We start from the raw sequence: 20,120 nt of genomic DNA, 5'->3' as shown, positions 1-20,120 counted from the left end.
GGTGCACCTTGAAAAGATACTTGAGGATGCTTTTCAAGTTTGATTTTAAGAAGAATGAGGGAATTTTCTTAACCTTGCAGTGAGCCATGGGCAGGACAGAGCCCAGGACCACTGTTACCACTGCCACCAACAAGGCGCAACGCCCTTCTCCAGAGCCCAGGAAGACCCAGAATCTGCAGCTAAGGCAGCAATAATCTGCTGTAATTTACTAAACTGAGATTCAACAGACGCTTAATTGAGGCTAAGGTTTATCAACAATAAATTCATCACACTCACCTGGCTTTGCTTCTAATTGGCGATCCATGAACTCCCATCACCTCATTTCAAACCTAATCTGAATATGTTTAAAGGTTAGGCTTGCGTCTGACAACTGGTTCTTTGTTTTCTTTATAACCGTTTCATGGGGTTTTGGGACAAAGCTGAAGAAAGGAATAACAAAAGGTTGACCACAAGCAATGCAAGAGAATAAAAAAGAGCGAAGTGAGAAACAAAGAGTTTCCATAACAGATGGACAGGGAAGAGGGAGGGCAGCAGGGAACCCCGCAAATGTCCTGCAAACTATTTCATGCCAGCTTAGCTTTGTTGAGATTGGACATGGAATTTCTCCATTTTAATATACTGACAAGGTATTGGGGTGAAGAAAGTGAAAGGGGAATTGAAGCCAGACATGCTTTTAATCTGCGCTCGGGATAAAAGACAAAGCAAGACTGAAATTTAAATCACAAAGGCTGACAATTAATTTCAATTTTGCCAGCCCTCCAAACACAAGCCTTATCGTTCATCCTGCCACTGAAGAGCTTTCCAAGCTGTCTGTAGGCCTGCCAACCTCCCATCTGAACGGAGGCACCCCAACAATGCCAACCCCACGCAGACCACAGAGCTTTACCAATTATGCACTCTTAGCCCCACTTCCAAATGGATCCCAGACTGACCCTTTGACTGAGTAAGACAGCATATGAACTACTGCTTGACCTAAAGCCAATACACACTACCTGGAAAATGTAGAATTGTAGCCTTGGAAAAGTTAGCTCGAATCCTGCTACTATAAATAAAATATGGGTCATTTTCTCCATAGTGGAACACTGCAAACCTGGTGCTAAAGGAAGCGTGGAGCAGCTACAGGCTTCAGCTGCAGCAGCTCTGACTCCAGCCCTGAGAAGCAGCTCTCCAGGACAGCCACCCTGCTGTGCTGCTGGGCTCTGCTCCCAGGAGGTGCTTCCAGCCCCATGTGCAGCCCCACTGCTTCACATCCCAATTCCAGGATTTCAGGACAAGCGTTCAGCCACGTTACTTGGCTCACAAACTCTACAACTCTTCTATTTTTAGCCTTTTTTCTTTTTTTTTTTTTTTTTTTCTTTTTCCTCTACCATGATTTGGGAAGAAACCTATCTGGGTTAATATTCAAGGGCATTTTTTTTTTTTTTTCTAATCTTTTCTGTATTCTCTACAGCTTAAGGGAAAAAAAACAAAGAGAAAAAAAAAAGCAGGCAGTGGAAACCCACAGGGTGGGCCACGTAGCAAAAGTCTGCAGCTCCTACAAATTAGCAGTAGTGAACAGACAAGCAACACGATCTTTCCAACTGTGCAGACTGAACTGAATTCCTTAGCGAGAGCCTGCTAATGAAAATGACCCATCGATTCCCCCAAGATTAATGGTGGGACAGATTTCAAGCACAGGTGGACTTGCCAGCATACATACTGCAGTGTCACTACCTGATTGGGGATTTTTTCAGAGGAACTCAGTCACTACATCAAGAACGTACATAAATTCATGAGCACACTCGCACAAATCTATAAGCAGAACTTATGCAAGACTTACTTTAAACATCTGCTAAGCAGATGATTCCCAGATCTTCAGCAAGAAGCATCATTCCTCCTTGCTTCTCATGTACAGCAGCTTTTTTGCCCATTACTCGTTGTCTGGGGACAGACTAATAAGTTATATTAGATTAAAATTTAGAAGGTAAGCAACATTTATCAGGTATTTGGTTTTTATTCACTTTAACTAAATAAGGAAACAAACAAAAAAACTGGAACCAAATTTGACACTGTAGAATTTCCCCACAAATTCCTGTTCTTCATACTTCGTTACCGCTCATAAAAATGTAAATTTTGAAGAGCAAAACAAAGCACATAATCCAGCACAATTACCAAAAGCTGGAACACTGCGAGGAACACAGAATACACCTCTGTGTGTCAGAGTACAGGAGAATGCCCCAGTGAAACTTTCATGCACAGAAGGAGCCACTGTGGCTCCCTCAATCTCCATGAATGGCATTAAGTGAACAGGAACAAGAATGTCAAGTGTCTCTGAGCAAGTTCCTTGAAGCAACAGACCAGATCAGGGTCACACACAGCAATCCTGAGCAGCCAGAGCTTCATTTTGCTGAGAAATGTAAAACAGGTTGTTAGTAAACAACAAAGAAAACACACATGGGAAGGCAAAGCCATCGATACATGATTTCCATTGGAGAAGAAATACCGGTCACTTGCAAGCTGCCTAGGTTTTATTGTTTGAACAACAGTATCAACAAAATCCCAATCTTGACATTTTTGACTAAAAGCACAGTGAGGCACGTTACTCCCAAAACCGCTGTGATTGATCCTATTGATTAGGCACAACACCTGAGCAGCACACTCACCAGATGGTAAAGCCACATGATAGGAACAAAATCTACAGCAAACCAAGTTACCTAGAAGGCGGCACAAATACTTCATATGAAATTATGCATTCCACTACTTTTAAACCAAATACTGTTTTCACACACCCATAAGCCTCCTAGATACCACATGTTTTGAATGTGATGGCTAGGCCCACCTCTTACTCCCCTCACTCTACTTACAAATTCCTTTTTAAGATGAGAAGCAGTGAGAAACGTTTGCACGTGGACAAAAGCATTGCTAAGTCTAACACAGAACAACATGGAGCTGCAATTCCTTGCCACAGCCTTGTGCTGCAGGGACCAGCCCTGGTTCTCTGCCCTCACAGCCTCGGGCAGCATCGCACTGTGCGAGCTCACACTTAAAAAAACATCACAAGGAACCCTTTACACCAAAGTATTTTGTTGACTTGTATTTCTACAGCAAAGTTTTCTGCTCATTTGTCTACTGTCTTCCACACGCACAAAAAAGCACACAGGAGATAGGCATCAGCCCCAGACTTTACCCCTCAGTTTTATCACACAACTTCAGCATACTGAGCTCAGCTCTGCACTGAGAACCACCTGTCCTCAGCCCCACATCACGGCTTGCATGGCCAGGTATGTTTTCTAGACACGCTGCACTGGCAGTGCCGTGCCTGTGACACTGCACATCTGTAACTGCAGTCAGTACTGCAGCACGGCCTACACAGAGCAGGGTCACAAAGCACTCCGCTTCCCATGAGCTGAGCGGTCTAAGAACACAACCTACGGTGTCTGTCCTTGCTTCCGCTATCAACTTCACACTCAACAAGAGCATCATTTTTAATACCAGTTCATCAGAAGGTGATTACGGTTTGTTATCTTTTGCCCTTATCAATTTTGTTCAAAGCCTTCACATAAATCTCTCAATTTTCTTTCCCTGCAGCATGTAAGCAGTTTTGATACATGGCATTGAAAACTTCCATACAAAAACATTCTGGAAATTAAATGTTCTGATTCTTTCCCACATTGATAAAGAAATAGAGTGTTCTTACTACACGACCACTCATCTTCTTTTCATCTTCAAGCATCAAGTGTCATCTGGTGGATTGACACAGAACTGCACTGAAAGTAAACTTTCTTCAGAGTATATTTTAAAGGGAAGTAAAAATAACCAAAGAAGAGATTCTATTTACCTACAACCTCAGAGATGCAAATAATACAAGTACAAAGCTCTCCTGTATGCAAGGTGACAACGAGAACAGCTGTAAGACTCCCAGAACACACCTAGGCACTTCACTGCCTTACCTAGGGGAAGTTCAGGAAACTCCAGGTACCACAGCTTAGTCAGAAACCTACTGAAAAGCATTCACCTTTCGGGGATAAGGCTGAAGTAACCTCGCACGTTATTTAAAATAAAAACATCTGATGTACAAATAAGTGTGAAGGTGTTCTTTTCCTGAACCTCTAAGGTGCTGTGTGTCTCCTGCAAAGATGAGAAAAAACTCTAAAATTACTTTTCTTTTTTTAAATGTAATCTGATGTCTGTAAGTAACTATCCGAGGCTGGAACTGAAGCTTTAAAGGAAAAGTTGCCCTCAGATACGTCAAAACTGTTTTCCCTCATGGGGCTTTGGAGGGGGAAGAAGAATACAAATGCCTCAATCAAGGCCAATGAGTGTGCCGCAGTGCTCTAAAGAGAAGAGCAAATACTTTCTCAAAGCAAAACTTCCTTCTCTTGTTGTGAATTTTCAGCACATTTCAGTCTCTCTTCTCTAAACCAACAGTGACCTTTGGCATCAGGATTAACAAACGTACACCTCCTTTCTCATGGGTGGAGGGAAGTTTGGGTAAGAGAGCAAGAAAGAGTAGAGAGACTGCAACAAACTGCTAAGGAAGCTAAAGGGAAAAACCAAACAAAACACAATAGCCACTGCCAGGATCACTGCCAAAATAGTAACTCCACTCACAGCGTTAATGCTTCGACTCTGCAAGCATCTTCATCTCTCCTGCCCCAACACGAACGCTTTACTTTACAGGCATCAATTTTGAAATACATTATTACATGACTGGTAAGCTTGATAAGCAAACCATGGAACAGACACCTTTGGGAAACATCACAGTTTCTAGGAAATAGAAGAGTATAAATGAAATACATAGCAATCAGGTGTATTTTCAGGCAGCCTTTCCAACAAGCTCATCACCTGTTGTGGGAACCCCTGGCTGCCAAGAGCACTGCAGCTGTTGCATGACTGGGGCCATTGCAATGTCTGCTCACCAGGGAGCAAACGAGCTTGCTCACCAAGCACTGCAGAAGTGAGCCTCAGATAAGTTCAAACACAAATCAGAGGCCAGCTGGATGAGCACTGACAAACCCCATCTTGCACGAGAGCCTCTGGCTGGCCATATCATTGTGTGGACTGCAATTTGTCCCCAAGCACAGCCAGAGTTTCACCTCTCTATCCTATGCCTTCATCCATACAAAAAAGCAGCTTCTCTGCAACCCCAGGGGAACATCTTTCGGTCTTCCCCCAAACCTGGGGCAGAGGGAAATCAGTAACTGCTGCATGTTAAGCAAAGTTCAGGCTCTGTGTGAAAAGGGAAGGAAGCAAGCGTCTCACCAGATGCCTGACGGGCAGCCACCACTGGAAGAATGTTTGTGGTCACTGCTCCCTCAGCACCCCAAGGCACAGCTGTTGGCTGGTGTTGGCAGCACTCACCTGAGAGTGGACCCACCTGCTTGCAAGGGAGACCGCTTGTTTCAAACCTTAAGGGTTATCCAGAACATAATAAATCCTGCTCTTCAGGCAAAGAGCTGCCTTAGCAGTAACAAGTGGTGCCAACCCAAATTTTTGGGTAGCCTTAAAACTAAACCCATGTCCAGCAGTACAGATTACCCAATTCTTCTCCTCTTCAGACTGTAAATAAAGTCCTCAACTGCCCCAGTTGAGGTAAATCAGAGACAAAAAGCTTCAACAGATCAAAGGAAACAAAGCCAATCCTCTTCTCTGACTTTCTCAATAGCTGTCAGAAGTCCAACTGAGCTGACAAAGCCTGAAAAGCATTACCTTAAGGCTCAATTCAAAGGTAGCTGATCCACAGCCAGATTAAGTGCAAGTACTGTATGCTGACATCTAGGGCTTCCGTTGTTCGAATTATACAGTGTAAGCCAGTACTTAAAACAGGGCAAGTTTCTGGCTCTCCAAATTAAATACTGTAAAGAGATAAATGCAAAATGTAATCTACATAATGGCAGAAAAATCAAGAATCACAGGAGCAGCTCCGAGTCTCTCAGTAACCTCAGTCACCTGCATCCCAACTGCAAAGGAAAATGTATTTCTTATCCAAAAAAGATGAAGAACAAAAAGTCAGGTATTAATCACTGTACTGCTCCATGTGCGTCCCACTCTGGCTCTGAGGTGAAGATAAGCCCTTGCCATTATTCTAGCAGGATAAAAAGCTCCCAGCTCTACTCACATGATAAGAGGAGCCCTCTGCTGCGAGCTGCACACAGTGCTGTGCCAGCACCAAGTCATGTTACAGCTCAAGGCCCCAGAATGTCTTAATCTAGTGCCAAGTAAAGCCACTTCAATGCGGTGTCTTCATACCCCATTAAGGATTGCAAACCCTATGTTTAGGGGCATGGAAAGAAGTGGAGAGATTTATGAGAATTAGCATGGCTGTATCTAGAGTTTCCTACAACACCCACTTTTTCCAGCAGAAGAGATCTGTGGTCTTCTGAGGATTCAACTAAATGCCAGTTTATTCAACAGGAGCAGACGGAACTCCACCAAGCACCAGCTCCAGCTCGACAAATCTTCTGACATACATCTTACAGATTCCTTAAATACAAATCTTTCTAGTGCTGCCTTTATTGTCAGTGCCAAGTACACTGTCTGCCAGCACGGTAGTAACTCAGGCTTGCAATGTGAGAAGAGGGAGGGGAGGGAATAAGAAGAAAGGAAAAAAAAAAAAAAGACCAAAAAAAACCCATTCCTAACAAAACTAGCAATTAGGAGTTTCTTGCAACACACCAGCAGAGCATTGGTGATCAGCAGCAGCAGTACAGCTAAAAAAGCTGTTCTTCTGTTAGACTCAGTTTGCTGACACACAAAGCCAAGGCTGACTGTGCTACCACAGTGACTCCCTGCAAGATGCCAACAAGTGGTGCAGGGCAGTCCATGCTTTCGTTTCCCACTTTAAATAAGATCATTGCAAAGCTCCTCACTTTGACACAATCTACATCTTCCTATTTTTCAGGATCCAGCACCTTACTTCTCCCACCACCCCCCATAAGTACACACACAAGCCCTGAGTTGCTAATCACGTGCCATGATATATTCACAAGAATGAGATACTTCTGAGTGCTGCACTTTCCCCCATCTTCTGCGTGGTTTCATACAAAACAAAATCTCCCAAGTTCAAAGTCTTTCTAGAGGAAACCAACCTCTTCATAAGCAGAATCACGAGAGGAGCCTATGATTTCCATCACAGTCAACTCTCACCCATCCGACACAGAGGAAAAAGAAACAGTCTGTTTTGTTCCTACATCTATTTTCCCAGTGGAACAGAGGGGTGTAGCACAGAGCAAGAGCATGTCCCTCTCATTTCCTGCTGTTACTGACCGAAGTCCATCATACCACCTAGACGATAAAACCTCTATCAAGCTCGTAATTAGAGAGAGGAAAAGACAGTAAAATAACAACCTAGAATAGCCTCGCTTTTATCTAATGATATTGACATGTTGAAGAAAAAAAATTAACTGTTAAGCACCCTGCATGTTAAACAAGATATTATCTCACTATCTGCATCTTCAAAGAATTTTTAAATAATTTAAGGATTACCCAACATTTGGCCACAAAGGAGGGAAAACTAGCAACACGACTTACAGGATCTCTAACCTTGGTTCCTTGAGCAGCTGCTACAGATCTCTGTGCACACTTATGACCCCAACTTCAGCAAAACAAATAACAGTATTCTTGCAAAACTGGATGTAACTTCAAGGGAATATACAGAACCTCCAAGAACTCACAGAATCTGTATTTCCTGACAACACTTTGGTAAGCATTTTATGCTCTGCTGTACAGGGTCTGCTCAGTACTGACTAAGCTGATAACAACATTAGGAGGCTTGTGCTTGTTTTTGAAGTGCCATCCTAAAACCCATGAAGTTAAAGATGACTGTGCAGAAAGCAGAGAGCACAATTCTGAATACTCCTGGCCAGATGAGATGTGACTGTGGCATGCCCAAGCCTACAAATGCCATATATCCTCACTTAATAGTGGGTTAGCTAACCTGAATTCAGGGGATAACATTTGTTTTCTCATAACAAATCCATCCAAGGTTCTGGCAACATGTACACCATGAACTCTATTATAGCTACAACAGATTATGCTATTTTCAAAGGCCCCCTAAAGCAAGCAGACCAACCAACACAGCAACAGCCCCCCAGCACAACTATGGGCAACAGAGACGTAGCCATCCTCCCATGCAGCAGACCCTCAGCTACTTTGGCCACACTTCAGCACACTTTGAGCATTCAGGCCCAAACAGCCAGGCCCCAAGCATCTCCACTTCTCAAAAGAGAGCTTTAGGAGAGCTTCTAAACTTGGAGACGTGCAAAAGGAAGCAGCTGTTCAGATTTAAACACAACCAGTTATTTTTACATGAGCGGTGTATCAGCGTATGAGGGCAGGAAGAAAGTGAAGGTGTTTGCATTAACGTTCTGGATGAGTTACTGTGCCTTGAAAGGATTCGGAAACAGGTTTGCTGGATGGAGCACGGGTCTGCTGGATTGCACCAAATGTTTAGAGCAGATCTGCCAGTACTGAAGAAACATCCTCAGCCTGGAAGGAAGTCATTATCATGACAGCTCTCAAGAAGGGATGGTGCTGCAATTAAATAAATTAAGAGAAAACTAAGGGATTCATTTCAAATATCAACAAAAACTTGAAGATGCACTGAACATGATTTTAGCCCTTGAATTTGGGCTACGTAGAGCACAGATTTAATGGTGCACCAGAACAGCAAGCAGCAGCACTGACCCACTGAGCCCAGCTCCAAGCAGGACACGTACCTCAGTATCCCCACACCGTGTGCTGTGCATTTCAGCCAGGGCACAGCACCAAACGCTGTCATTGTCTAACTGCTACAAACACTCCTCAGCCCCTCAAAAATTCTGCTTGCAGAAATCCACAGCAATGTCTGTGCTACAAACCCTCCATAAATCAGACTTTATCAAGACTGCCATTAAATAAACGAAAAAATAACAATACAGAAAAATTACAGACTTCCAGTTTTTGTTGGTTTTTTGCTTAAACAAACTTGCTCAAATCCTGCAATTGTGAGGTCCAGCATGGGGTTCTTAAAAATAGGTTTATCAAGATGGAAAGAGAGAAAAATTCAGACACTGCAGTTTAATCACATCAGCAACACCAGCAAGTTTAAATAAAGAATCTGGATCACATACCATTCAAAAAGGCCAGCTGGGTCCAGGGAAAGGGGACAAATTCATAGGCAGTGTGTCAGCTAAAGGCACAACAGCACTTTCTACAGTACTGAGAAGCAAAAAGTCAGGACCAAACCAAGAAAACATCATCTACATCCAGTTTCTGCACATTTCCAACACCGAAAATCAAATTTGTTGGCTACACCCTTTATGAAGGAAAATCCAATCAATTACATCTTTTCTTCTTGACACAATAAGCAGCAGAAATTACATTAACTTACTATAAACATTTCCATGAACTGATTATCCAACCACAGCACCGGCCAGAAACACGTAAAGAAGCAGCATTTAAAACAGAACTCTGCACACAAACCTAACAGTAACTTGAACATCCCACCACTATTTCCAGCCAAGACTCCCTTTTCCATTAGTGTTTGTCAGACGGATTCTTTTGCTTTACAGGCATGCGATATGGCAGATCAGCTCTGGTCCTGCCATTAAAAGACATCCAGGAGGAATCAATCCCCATGTAAAGTACTGCCTACTCAGGCTGTTCAGACAAGGCTTTATCTTGCTCCATCCCCTATTAATCCCTTTACGTGTGACCTCCCCTCACTATCTGGCTGCAGAAGCATCGGGGGTAAATATGTAATATTCCTTCAGGCCGTGTCTTTTAACACCAAAGTTGCTGAAAAGCCAAAAGAAAACCAGAGCACTCAGCATAGTTTGCTGTAAGTGAAGTGACAGTCTTCTGCATTATTATGCCAGACTGAAAAGTAATGATTTGGATTTGAAGGTCTGACATCCATTTTGAGCATGTTTGCACACTTTTTCCACCACTAGATTTTTCGAATCTAAAGCCATGATGGAAGTTACAGAATCGAGTTACATTTGAACTGCTCCCCTTATATGTTTGTGCTGTTTTTGCAAATCCTAACCAATGCTAAAAAAAAACTCAATAAACTGAAATTATATTCCAAAGAAATGTATTTTCAGGCTTTTGGTACAAATGATGCATTCACAGCAATCTTAAAACTACGGCACGTGCCATTTAGAAATCCTTAATCCACTTCAGAAGTTAGATCAATACAAAATACCTATTAATGAACTAAACACCTATTAGATGGAGCTTCATCTCTTTTCCCCACTGCTTGAAGCCACCATCAGTTTTCAGCACCAGTGCCTCCTCCGACAGCCCCTGAGGGATTTCACATATGATGTGCACTTCTATGGAATGACAGCGATGACCGGCCTCGCTGCTTATCGTATCACCACACCCAGGGCCCTGCATGCTACACCCACGGTCTCCATGCTCAGCAGTCTGACTTTACAAACAAAGCTTTTTTTTTTTCCATGGCAAGATAGAGGAACTTAAATTCTGGGGAAAAAAAGAAGCCAGGCGAAGCGGCAGCACGAAGATGCAGTTAATGCACTGCGTGCAAATGAGCCACTTAAACAGTGAACTTCTGATCTAATCCCTAAAGTTTTAAAAGGCTGCAAGCACCAACGTGCATTTTTGCAATCTGGTCACCGGTCGGATATGCAGATCAACATCATGTTTGCCCATCACTGCAGCAGCTTATGAATGTTTAAGACATACCGCCAGCCAAGCAGATGCTGCACAAAAAACACATCTTGGAAAAAGATTCCAGCATGAATATCCTGAAGACCTACAGTACTACAGAACCATATGGGGAGAGGAGAGGTAACAGACCTGGAACAGAAGGAAATGGAAAAAACTCGTGGAAGGTGGATGGTTCTCCTCCAGCAGCAAACAAGGGTAACTCAGCTGGCCTGGAGCGGGACAACGAGGTGAACAGGAAAGCTCAGAAAAATCAACAGGATTTGAGTGTCATCCAATGAAGCTTATGGAGTGAATCAGGAGGTGAAGGCATGCAACCTCATGTGTCTGGACAACCTGGAGCGAGCTCTTAGCAGCTGATACCTGGGCCTGGGAGACCTGAGCAATGTATGTGCAAAAGTGGATGTAGCAGAAAACAAAGAGCAATGCTTAAAAGCAGCCTGTGCTATCATCTTAAAGCATATTTCACCACGTCATTTCCGAATTACAGACACCATCTTTGGCTTCTGGGTCTCCAACCCCCCACTGAACATAAAACAAGACACTACCTTATGGAGGTCCTATTACCACAGTTCACTACTTAACACAGTCACGCTCTATTTTTGGCAGTGGTTTTCTTTGTAACCCAGCTGAGCAAGGAGAAGAGGAAGAAAAAGGAGCCATCAAAACAGTACATGCTGTGCTGCAGTTGAAGGTGACTTACCTGCAGGTTTCTTACTTGTGAGAGTCAATTAGGATTCAAAACGCGGTACTTTGCTGGTGCACACAGCAGCCGGGCTGAACATTCCCCACCTCCTCGTGTTTGTTGCCAAAATACAACGTTTTAAGAGTTTGAGCAGTGGAACCACTCAGGTGATTTCTGCTTGCCAAGAACAATGAAACTAACAAATCAGAGCCAACCCAGAAATGAAGGCAACAAGCTCTTCTTATGTCTCTGCATCCTGTGAACACCAATGGTGGACCCTACTCCCCAAGGATACCGTGGCTGTGGCCACTGGCAGAGCACAAACACTGGACAAAAACAAAGATTAACAGAACAGATCCTTTAGCCTCAAAATTCACTTGTGCAGATTCTTTGTCCTCACAAGAAGATGAGCAATTTTTAAAATAACTCTAAGGATTTCCATGGTCTGGAAAACACACATTAAAAAACTGTCTCAGTGTCTTCTCTTTCAAGTGAATAGAAGAGCATCTGTTCTGCATTCCATGTGAAGCAACTCCTCTGACTGCACAATCATCAAAACCAAGCAGCTCTAACTCCGACCAAATACCCAATTCCAGCCATTCCAGGGATGAGGCAGGCTTTTATTACCAGTTTTTCATTCTAAGGAAAATTTACCCTCCCCTGGCTGGTCGCTTGTGAACACTGCATTAGAAAACTAGGAATGGCTAGACATGTATTTGCTGAAGTTGAAGATACTTCTAAGAAATTAATTTCTGAAGTGCATAATAGCAAGGGGCTGTTGTTCGCCCTCAACTTCCGTATTTGGCTCCGCACTTTCACAGCTCAGGAGCTGGCTGTAAGAATTTCAATAGCGATTAATAAAACAGATACAGAAGGGCTCAGCAGGCAGCACTGTTTGTTTCTCCATGGGAAACTTCAACCAAGAGAACGACTCCCGCAGCCAGCGCGAGCGATGCACAGAGGTGGCACACCTGGCTCCAGCAGGAAATTGGAAAGCTGAGATTTTCCTCTAGGCAAATTCATCCACCCCCAACCCAGGGCTTTGCAGATATTCCACAAACAGGAAAAAAAGGGAAAATATTTAAATAGAAAAACCATATACGCTACTTCAATGCAAAGGGTAACAGTTCCAACATGTAGCTATCTGCTGTTATAGCCGGGGGCCAGACCTTTAATCAGTGTCAGTAACTGCAGATCCTGCCACAGCTCCAGGAGCTCTGGGCAGAACCACGTCAGCTCCGGCACAAATCTGACTGCAGGGGCACAATCCCACTGCTGTCACAAATTTACTGGAACACAATGCACTGCTTGTGCTGGCTTTGTGTTTTCATGCCAGGTAGAGGACAGCAGAGACGGGCTGCAGAGAGGAAGCTATGCTGGTGCCCAGCCATGCTGAAGCACCCTGAGGAACCTGCCTGTCTCTGCAAGTGAGAGAACCGAGCTCACTGCCTTCCTCACTCTTTTCCAGATCGATGCAGGCAGCGTTGGGCACGCTGTGGGACTACAGCAGCATCCAGAAGACAAAAGAATAGGAGGCAGAGGTCTGGATGAAATCCACAAATACATAATTCCATTTTCACCTTGTTTATTCAGTTCTCTATTCTTCTGCGCAGTGGAGCATCTCTCTTTCATTTCTGTGGCGTCCATAGGTTCAATTTCAAATGTACATTCCTCAAATTCTCTTCTTCCTTTTTTGAGTGGTTTCTGCATTTCAAAGGTTGGAAAAAACCTCTAGGATCATCTAGTCCAACCATTCACCTACCACCAATATTACCCACTGAACCATGAGCCATGAACCATGAGCATTGATGGCAGCCACCATGGGGACACCTGCCCTTTCCTTACTTACCTTTTACTTACCTTTTCCTTCTTTTCCACCTCAGCTGTCCCTTTATTGCATTCACTTCAGTTTAACACTAACATTTTCATTCACTGTTTTGAAGATATGGGTGAAATTCCAGACTCAAAGCACCTTCAGATACATGCAGGGATGGCAGTAGGTGACATCGTATCTCTGCATTATTGTGGAATGCTGCGATGTTTGTGAAGCGACAACCAAAATACGCTGAGCAGGTGATTCTTACCAAGCATGGTAAAACCACATCTGGAACCTTCTTCAGGCCTCCTTTCCTCTCTCTTTCCCCATCCCCAATGTTTGGTACAGTAACTTTCACCCCGTTCCAACCTCAAGGCCCAGAACGATTGCTGAAGTAGCAAGAATCTCATGAATGTAAATATTTGCTCAGGGTTAAGTTACCAAGAGAGAATTTCTGCACAGAGCCTGCAAGCTCAAAAAGAAAGAATAAAGAGAGGCCAAGAGTTTAAAAAAACTAGTGCCCAGTGTTAAATTCCTTCATTACAGTTAGACACCTGCCTGCTTTTCAGAAGCCTGAAACAAGCCAGAGAAACCTCTGACATTTACATGTCTCTCTACCTTCCAAACGATACTGGGACTACTTGGCTCTTTGGACTTTTGGAAATAGAAAGGCACCAAGTCTCCATACAGCTCGCCATGATGATGTGCAAAGAAGGGCATGCTGCACCCATGCTGTGTCTGAGTGCTTGTCCAAAGGATGTAGGTTGGGTTTCCCATAACAGGCTAATGCTGAACCAGAGTCCAAAGTCTCAGTGTTTCAGCCTTACACATTAATTAAACAGATCAATGAGCACCACAAATAACAGCAGATTCACGTATAGCTACACATAGCACAGTGTATGCTGAAGTGAGCTTCAGCAACTCAAAATGCTCGTCGAAAGAAAAACAGCAAATGCCGTGAAAAAAATCACTCAGCAGTCCAGCATAAAGACACTCTGTACTTCTATCTTTATTAACTCAAAGAATTTCTGAGATGTGTCAAATCAGACTCTGAGGAAATGCAAAGAATTTCAGAAGGACTGCACTTCACAGGAATTACATTTCAAAAGGAGAAGCTTCAGCCTTTAATGTGTAATTTCAGTCACGTCGCTATTTCTGTCCGTACTGCAGTTCACGAGGACCCAAACCATTGAACAGTCGCTCGCCTCTCGCAGCCGTTTCCTGTGGTCTGCTCCATCCCTCTCTGTTAACGCCTTCAAGATTCTGTCATCCAAGGAAATGCCTTTTCCTACTACTAATAGCAGATTCGAAGACCATGAATCGTACATTATTCCATTCACTGCCTGATGACAGCTTCTTACTCAGCGTCAAGAGCTCGCCCCAGCGCTGCAATCAATACTTCTAACACTGCAGTGCGCTGTACAAACCCGCGCAATGCGAAAACTCAGAAATGGCCATTCTCACTTTTGAGAACTCTGAGCGCTCCAGAAAGTCACCAGCATCTGAAGAAAGTCACAAAGGCTGTCTCAGTGCCTGACAGATTCCTACCAGACAGAAAAACTCCTTCTCCAGGCAATCGCTGCACGACACAGCTACAGAGAGGAGCCCAGGAAGGCTGCCAAGCTCCTCAGGGTGCCGGCCACGCTGAGCCCAGGCTTCCCTACTCCTCCCACCAGCGCGCACTACATCTCTCAGGCAGCATTAAGTGCATTCATGCAAAAGGAAAGTTAGACTTGGGCAACTGTTTTATATTGCAGTCGACCACATTACTGGCCAGCATGTCTGACCAAGTAACACAAATGGAAGAAGCAATCTGCTGCCATCATGCAGGGATGCTCCTGCAAAGACACCCTGAAGGGGGTTGCAGCATTCCAGGCCCTGAGGCAGGCAGCTCAGCTCTCTGTTAACACAGCTTCTGGAGGTAATGAGTTTGTGTAACCACCTCTCTGAGCACCCCAAGGAGCGTACAGGGAATCCTATGTGAAACGACCGAAGTTATGCTGAGCAAACCTCCTCCTCTTCCCAGCACTGCTCAGCCTGCTCCATCACCAGCCCGCTGCCTCGCACCACTGACTGAAGCCAAATAATTCAGTGCAACCCCAGAAGCAAGTAAGTGCGAATACCAATGAATGAAACAGGGCTGCATTTTGCACAATGACCAAAATAGCAACAACAGTCAGTGCACCAGAAGAAAAAGCAGGAAGTATTTTGAGTGGTAGTGGTCAGGGACCGCAGAGGCAACGCGCTGTAAATACTGTCATTACTGGGAAGCCAGTTCACAACAGTGCACCCTGGGTGCTTCCCACAGAAGTACACAGCGAATACTGCCCATAGGAAGCAATGGCCATGCCAGGGAGGGAACGGAAGGGAGCATCAGCCCCTGCTTCCATTCAGTGCTGCAGGACAGGTCTCCCTGCATGAGCTCTTCTCTGTGGAGCCACAGCCTTCCAGCACCGAGATACAGCATGCAGTATCCTAAGGATGCTGAGCACAGAGTACAAACGTGCAAAGCCACTGACTGAGGAATAAAACTCAAAGACCCATTAAATTTTAAGACACTGCAAAGAATAAAATGCAGATATGGTAGCATGGTTACGCTAAACCTCTTGTAAGAGAGGGATGGGGAGTGGGGGTAGAAGGAATCACAGAATGGCCAGGGTTGGAAGGGACCTCAAGGATCATGAATCTCCAATCCCCCTGCCACAGGCAGGGCCACCAACCTCCACATTTAATACTGGACCAGGCTGCCCAGGGCCCCATCCAGTCTGGCCTTGAACACCGCCAAGGACGGGTCATCCACAGCCTCTCTGGGCAGCTGTTCCAGCACCTCATTGCTCTCTCTGTAAAGAACTTCCCTGACATCCAACCTAAATCTCCCCTCCCTGAACTTAAAACCATTTCCCCTTGTCCTGCAGCTATCAACCATTTCAAAGAGTTGATTCCCCTCCTGTTTGTAGGCTCTCTTTAGGAAGGAGGGGCAGAACGCTTCCCCTCAAGCACTCCCCAGCACACCTCCACAATACTTACACCAACAAAGGCCTTCTCAGGTTTCACTCCTCATAACCCCCAAAGCAGGCAGTGCTTGCCAGGACTGCCTCCCGATTACCTTAGGCTGCAGATAATGCAATGCTGATGTGCAAACACCTAGCCCCAATTTCATGGGAGATTTTCGTGGTGGTGGAGGTGTGGGGTGCCATGTCTGGCTGAGCAGAGCTCAGTGCCTAGCAGGGAGCTGGGGAGGGGAACAAGGAAGCTGAGTGCTGAGAGCTGGAGCTGGGAGAGCAGCACGGACGGATGGCGGCCACCTCATGGGGACAGCAGCTGAGGAGCTCCACCACCTCCCTCGTCATCCGTCCTCTCTCACCCACCTGTACTTCAGTTCACCCTATCTCAGGCTATCTCAAATTCTCTCTGTTTCCGCGTCTGAAAAATATATGATGTTAATTTTTCATTTAAAGGGAAGTTCAGGGAATTTGGAATAGGAGAGATATTTTGCAAATAGCACCATCATTCGTCACGAGACAATAATCATAAACCAAGGTCTCTGAAGCAAAGCATTCACTTTCACATTAAAATTTGATAACGCCAACAAAAGCAAATGCCACAGTAGTTATTACTACTTTTAATCTACAACACTGTTTATTGCACTCAGGTAAGTTAGTATTCACATAGTCAACAACTCAGAGCCCCAGTACAATATCTGCAATCAGTCATGCAAAATAGAAGCATTTATTACTTGTTTTTTATCGACCGCCTCTCTTTAATAGTCTTACAATCTTAAAGTTTTTATTATTTTGTAAAAGAAAAATATTTAAATTGTTTACAGAACAGCCTGAGGAAGCAAATGAATCTTATTCATAAGCATTTGAAAAGTTTACAGCTGGAGAGAAACAAAGCATTAATCACACCACAGCTACAGTAACACTCGTTGTCCTTTTGATTCACATAAGGACTATGCGGGCACACCAACCAAAGGAGGACCATCTGCACCAGCATGCCTGCTGTCTGGTGGTCTCCACAAGATTCCGACATCACAAGTAGGTACAAACAATTTGAAGGCAATACACTCATTGCCATCCAGCAGGGTCAGCAGCAGCAGTTATGCTTCAGTCAGGAACAAGAGCGTTCACCCATCGAACCGATTCATGCAGAAGGACAGAACCATTTCCAAGGACAGCCCAAGGACGCCGTTTGGTTTTCATTGAAAACCAGAGGGAAATGTATGAATTTTAGATAGGATTTCAGAAGGCTGCAATCTCCAGATCACCCCATCCCACACAGCTTGCTTGAGAACAAAGGTTTCCCAAAAACAAACAACTAAGAACTTAACCGTGGAGCTTGCAGTACAAAAACCTAGGGCTGCACTGAAGACAAACAAAAAGCAGCCACAAAGCCCATCCTGAAAATACTGCAATGCAAACAATGCACAAGTGAGAAGTTATCACCTTGGATTCCGACCTCCTGTGCTTTTCTTCCTGGTGTCCCAGGGTCCCAATAACCTGCTCCCACTGCTACTGCCTTAGGACTCTTCCTCCTCTTTGATCACGCTACAGAAGCTCATCCCACATGAGAAGCCACGAGGACCATCACTGCTCTGTTGAATTAATCACTTCCATTGGCTGGAACAGAAAATCCTTTCCTACATCTGTGACAGATTTCAAGACCAAAAACACTTTCAAGCCTCAACCTTCAGTGACGTGGTACAGGAGACACTCACAAGAGCTCTGCAGGTCAGCCTCTCCTGTGGCACTGCCAGACCACACTGGATTTTCCTTAAGGAAAAGGTACCCTACTGCCATCTCCTATCTTTCTTCCCACCTCTGTGGAGGATGATACCCTACCGGGCTTGTATCTACACATCTGTAAAGATGCAGAGCTCCTCTGGAAAAACAAGGTCCTGCATTCATTTCTGGCAAGACATGCAAGGTGCCACACAGAAGGTACTCTGATTCCAACTTCCTCCTGAAGTGTAGTCTGGACTGAGCCTGGGCTCAACAAGCAGGACACATCTGATCAAACGCACAAGAGCAAGCAAGCTCTGCATCTGCAGACATCGCTGACACCAATCACCACACTCCAGCCGCTCTAACTTTGAAAACAGAAATAACTCACTCACCAAAGCCAACCACAGTCACCAAAACTACATGTTCGTGCACACGGTGGGATATTTATAGCGCTTATCTACCAACATCTAACTAGAGACCTTTGGCTCCTTCTGTAACTAATGGAGACAGGCTGCTAACGCAGGTATCCCAGACCACCTCCTGCAGGTGTCAGTCTGCACTGCAGGACCCGTCTGCAAACCCAGCACACTGCAGCTCACTACCGAGTTGCTCAGGAGATGCCATAGGTCAGACTGGGTGTCCCTGGAGCCAGAGCAGAGGGGGAACATCAGCAGGTCTGCAACTCACAATCATCTTCCTGGGGTTTGTCCAGCCTTTACCCACCCAAGAAGCACGGCAGAGGAGAAATTCCATTTTTGAAATATTCGGATTCTTTCTTCAAAAGGATTTCCTTTGAACTCAATTTAATTTTAATCACTTATCTCTAGTTTTATTAAGCTAAAAGAAATACAAACAAAACCAGCTCGCTCATGTCAGCCCATGATGTTACAAACACAGCTCTCCTGGTTAGAGTATCATCTGTGTAAATACAGCATCCTCACAAACAGGATGGAAACTAAAATACGCACCTTATAACGAGCATAAAAAACACTTTTATCAGTGTGTTGACTAGTACATATTCCATCTGCATTGTGCCCACTTCTCTGTGCGGACAACAAACCCAGCTCTGCTCATTAACAATTGCCAATGGTCTCTTTCACTCCTTGGTGCTGCTGCGCTTCAGGCACTGCAAGAAGACGTTTGCCTCCAATTCTTTCCAACTGTAGAGCCATTTTCCTTTGTGTTAAAGTTCCCCCCAGCCTGCGCAGGAACGAAGGTACAGCGTATCCCTTTAACATAGTTTAACCACTCTTAATATTTGGAATGGAAAATATGACTTAGGTACCGAGGTTTAAAAAACAGCTACAATGTATGCGGCCAATTCTCTAAACACGAATCTCATAAGGATTTTCAGGGTTTTTTTCCTTTTCTTTTTGCACGAGAACGTAGCGCTCAGGGGAGACAGCCAGCTCAACGCAACAGCCCATTACGGCTCAGAGCTTTCCAATTTGCAACTAGAAATGGTTTACATTAGAAGCACTAACAGCTCCAAAAGGTATTTAAAAAGGAGAGAGCGGAGCAAAAACTTGGCATTTCGCGACGCCTAAATATGGATCGGCAGGAAATAAATTTGATCTCCTCGGTTAATAATAGCCCTACCCGAAGAAGAGTTTCACAGAACCGGTTTTATGTGGTTTTCGGAGAACTAAAAATACCCGGCCGCAGCTCGGCGGCCGCCGGACAGCGCGGGACGAGCCCAACAAAGGTGCGGGAGCGAGCGGGGCGGCCCGGCCTGCAGCCGAGCGCTGCGCCACGGCGGGAGGAAGAGCGGAGCGGAGCGCACCGCTCCCACGCCGCGCCGGCCGCCCCGCTCGGCCCCGCGCCCCCCCTCACCCCCCCCGGGCCGACAGAGGGCCCGGAGCCGCCGGGGGAAGGGGGAGGGCGGGACGCGCTGCCCTCCGGCCGCGCACACCTGGAGCGGGGCCGCCCGGGGGCCGGCCTCCGTCCGCCGAGCCCCCGCCGCCCGCACCCGGGCGCTCCTCGCGGCCCCCGACCGCCCCCGGCCTCCGCCGAGGAGAAGGCGGCGGGAAACTTCTCCCCGGGGACGCGGGGTCCGGCGGCGCTCCTTACCCGCCCCTGTCCCTGCCCGCGTCCTTACCCTCCGGCTCCATCTGCTCCCGCCGCCGCGCTCCGGCGCTCCCCGAGCCGCGGCGAGTCGGGCCGGGCGGCGCGCCGGGCTGAGCGGTTACAAAGGCGGCCGCCGGGCGAGGGGGGTGGGTTTCCTCTCCCTCCCACTGCAGCTGCA

The 20,120-nt window shown here is 45.6% G+C and overlaps 1 protein-coding gene across 2 annotated transcripts in view; it reads right to left on the bottom strand.

The window, feature by feature from the left end:
• FGD3 (FYVE, RhoGEF and PH domain containing 3) overlaps positions 1-20,120 on the bottom strand; it is a 103,538-nt gene that overhangs the window by 81,307 nt on the left and 2,111 nt on the right. The window contains exon 1 of one of the 2 annotated variants that reach the window (XM_042880315.1): positions 277-319. The exons of the other annotated variant lie outside the window; for it this stretch is intronic. Within the exon in view, the coding sequence (XP_042736249.1) occupies positions 277-304 (28 nt within the window). The 5' untranslated portion in view covers positions 305-319. Of the gene's footprint in view, positions 1-276; positions 320-20,120 lie in introns of those variants that run through there. 2 annotated transcript variants of the gene reach the window in all.

The sequence above is a fragment of the Lagopus leucura genome, unplaced genomic scaffold (genome assembly GCF_019238085.1).
Source record: "Lagopus leucura isolate 7727_CA_CO unplaced genomic scaffold, USGS_WTPT01 Super-Scaffold_100026, whole genome shotgun sequence".
Taxonomy (NCBI): domain Eukaryota; kingdom Metazoa; phylum Chordata; class Aves; order Galliformes; family Phasianidae; genus Lagopus; species Lagopus leucura.
The sequence above is the reverse complement of the archived record's forward strand: the minus strand, read 5'-3'. Positions and strand labels throughout refer to the sequence as shown.